This window comes from Stegastes partitus, unplaced genomic scaffold (genome assembly GCF_000690725.1).
Source record: "Stegastes partitus isolate 25-593 unplaced genomic scaffold, Stegastes_partitus-1.0.2 Scaffold1424, whole genome shotgun sequence".
Classification (NCBI taxonomy): Eukaryota; Metazoa; Chordata; class Actinopteri; family Pomacentridae; genus Stegastes; species Stegastes partitus.
In genome coordinates this window covers 179,117-180,416 of record NW_007579155.1, presented here as the reverse complement: position 1 = coordinate 180,416, position 1,300 = coordinate 179,117, and the positions used below count along the sequence as shown (strand labels likewise).

At 42.1% G+C, this 1,300-nt stretch overlaps 1 protein-coding gene across 1 annotated transcript in view; it reads right to left on the bottom strand.

The window, feature by feature from the left end:
* LOC103370437 (GTPase IMAP family member 8-like) overlaps positions 1 to 993 on the bottom strand; it is a 17,213-nt gene extending 16,220 nt beyond the window's left edge. The window contains exon 1 of the mRNA XM_008299492.1: positions 406 to 993. Coding sequence (XP_008297714.1) covers positions 406 to 981 — 576 coding nt within the window. The 5' untranslated portion in view covers positions 982 to 993. The remainder of the gene's footprint in view (positions 1 to 405) is intronic.
* Between the last annotated feature and the right edge of the window lie 307 nt (positions 994 to 1,300).

The window sequence follows — 1,300 nt, the reverse complement described above, 5'->3', positions numbered from 1 at the left end:
TCTGACATATTGTGTGTGTGCAGCAGTAGATAACACTACAATTAAAATAACATGCACTGATATCAAAGGTCTCAGCAATAAAATAAAAATGAACTGAGTCATAAACTGACAGAATGGTCAGAATCCTCACATGATGCTACACTGTTTCCTCTTCAACTTATCCTTTTCTTTTTTCTGCTTTTTCATCAAGTTCTTCATTTCTTTTGTCATTTCATCACTGCTGCTCTGTTGCTGCTTTCTGTTCCTCTCTCTTTCTTCTTCACTTTTGGCTTTTTCCTTCTCCATTTCAGCGGTTTGTGCATCTATTTTTTGTTTCATCTCTCTCATTTCTTCCTCATGTTTTCTTTCAAGCTGTTTCTCCCTCTCTTTCATCTCTTTCATCATCTTGTCAACACGTTTTTCAACCCATGTCCCTGTTGTGTAGCAGCTGCCACCATTTCTTCTCACCATGTTGTCAATCTTCTCTATCAGCTCTTTGACTTGTCTGAGGTTTGTCTGATCATTATTATTGAAGACGTGATATCTGCCTCCGCACTCATCGATCAGGTTTCTGACGTAGTCATCAAAATCCTTCATGTAACTTTCAATTGACTGATTTTTCAGTTCATCTCCTCTGGTGAACAGAACAATGATGTAATCTTCTGGATTGTCACCAAAAATCTCCCTGATCAGATTAACTGTTTCTTCTTCCTCCTCCGTGAATCTTCCGATCTGCAGCACCAGTAAGATCACATGAGGTCCAGGAGACAACAAGCTGGCGCCTTTTAGAATCTCGTTTTTAATTTCATCATTGGACAGAGACGAGTCGAACAAACCTGGAGTGTCAACCACAACAACAGGTCGACCATCGATCTGTCCTGTTTCTCTCTTGCAAGCTTTTGTCACTGATTTGGGAGAAACTTTTGATTCAAAAACATTTTGTCTCAGGATGGTGTTTCCAGCAGCACTCTTCCCAGAGCCAGTCTTTCCAACCAGCACCATCCTGAGAGGCTCTCTGCTCTGACCCTTATCTCTCTGGTCTGTAATGAACATGTCCTCAGTGAAACATCTGGATCCTTCATCTGACATCTGGTCCACTTGATCCAGCAGCTCAGCTTTAAGTCCTGCAATAATGTTTTTCTGCTCTACAAGCTTCTTCATCTGAGCCTCAGTGAACATGTCCTTAGTGAAACATCTGGATCCTTCATCTGACATCTGGTCCACGTGATCCAGCAGCTCTGGGATCTGCTGCTTGTCCTTCATGTTGACAACAACAGATCTTCCTCCACAGCTCTGACAGAGCTCCTGGATGTCTCTGTTC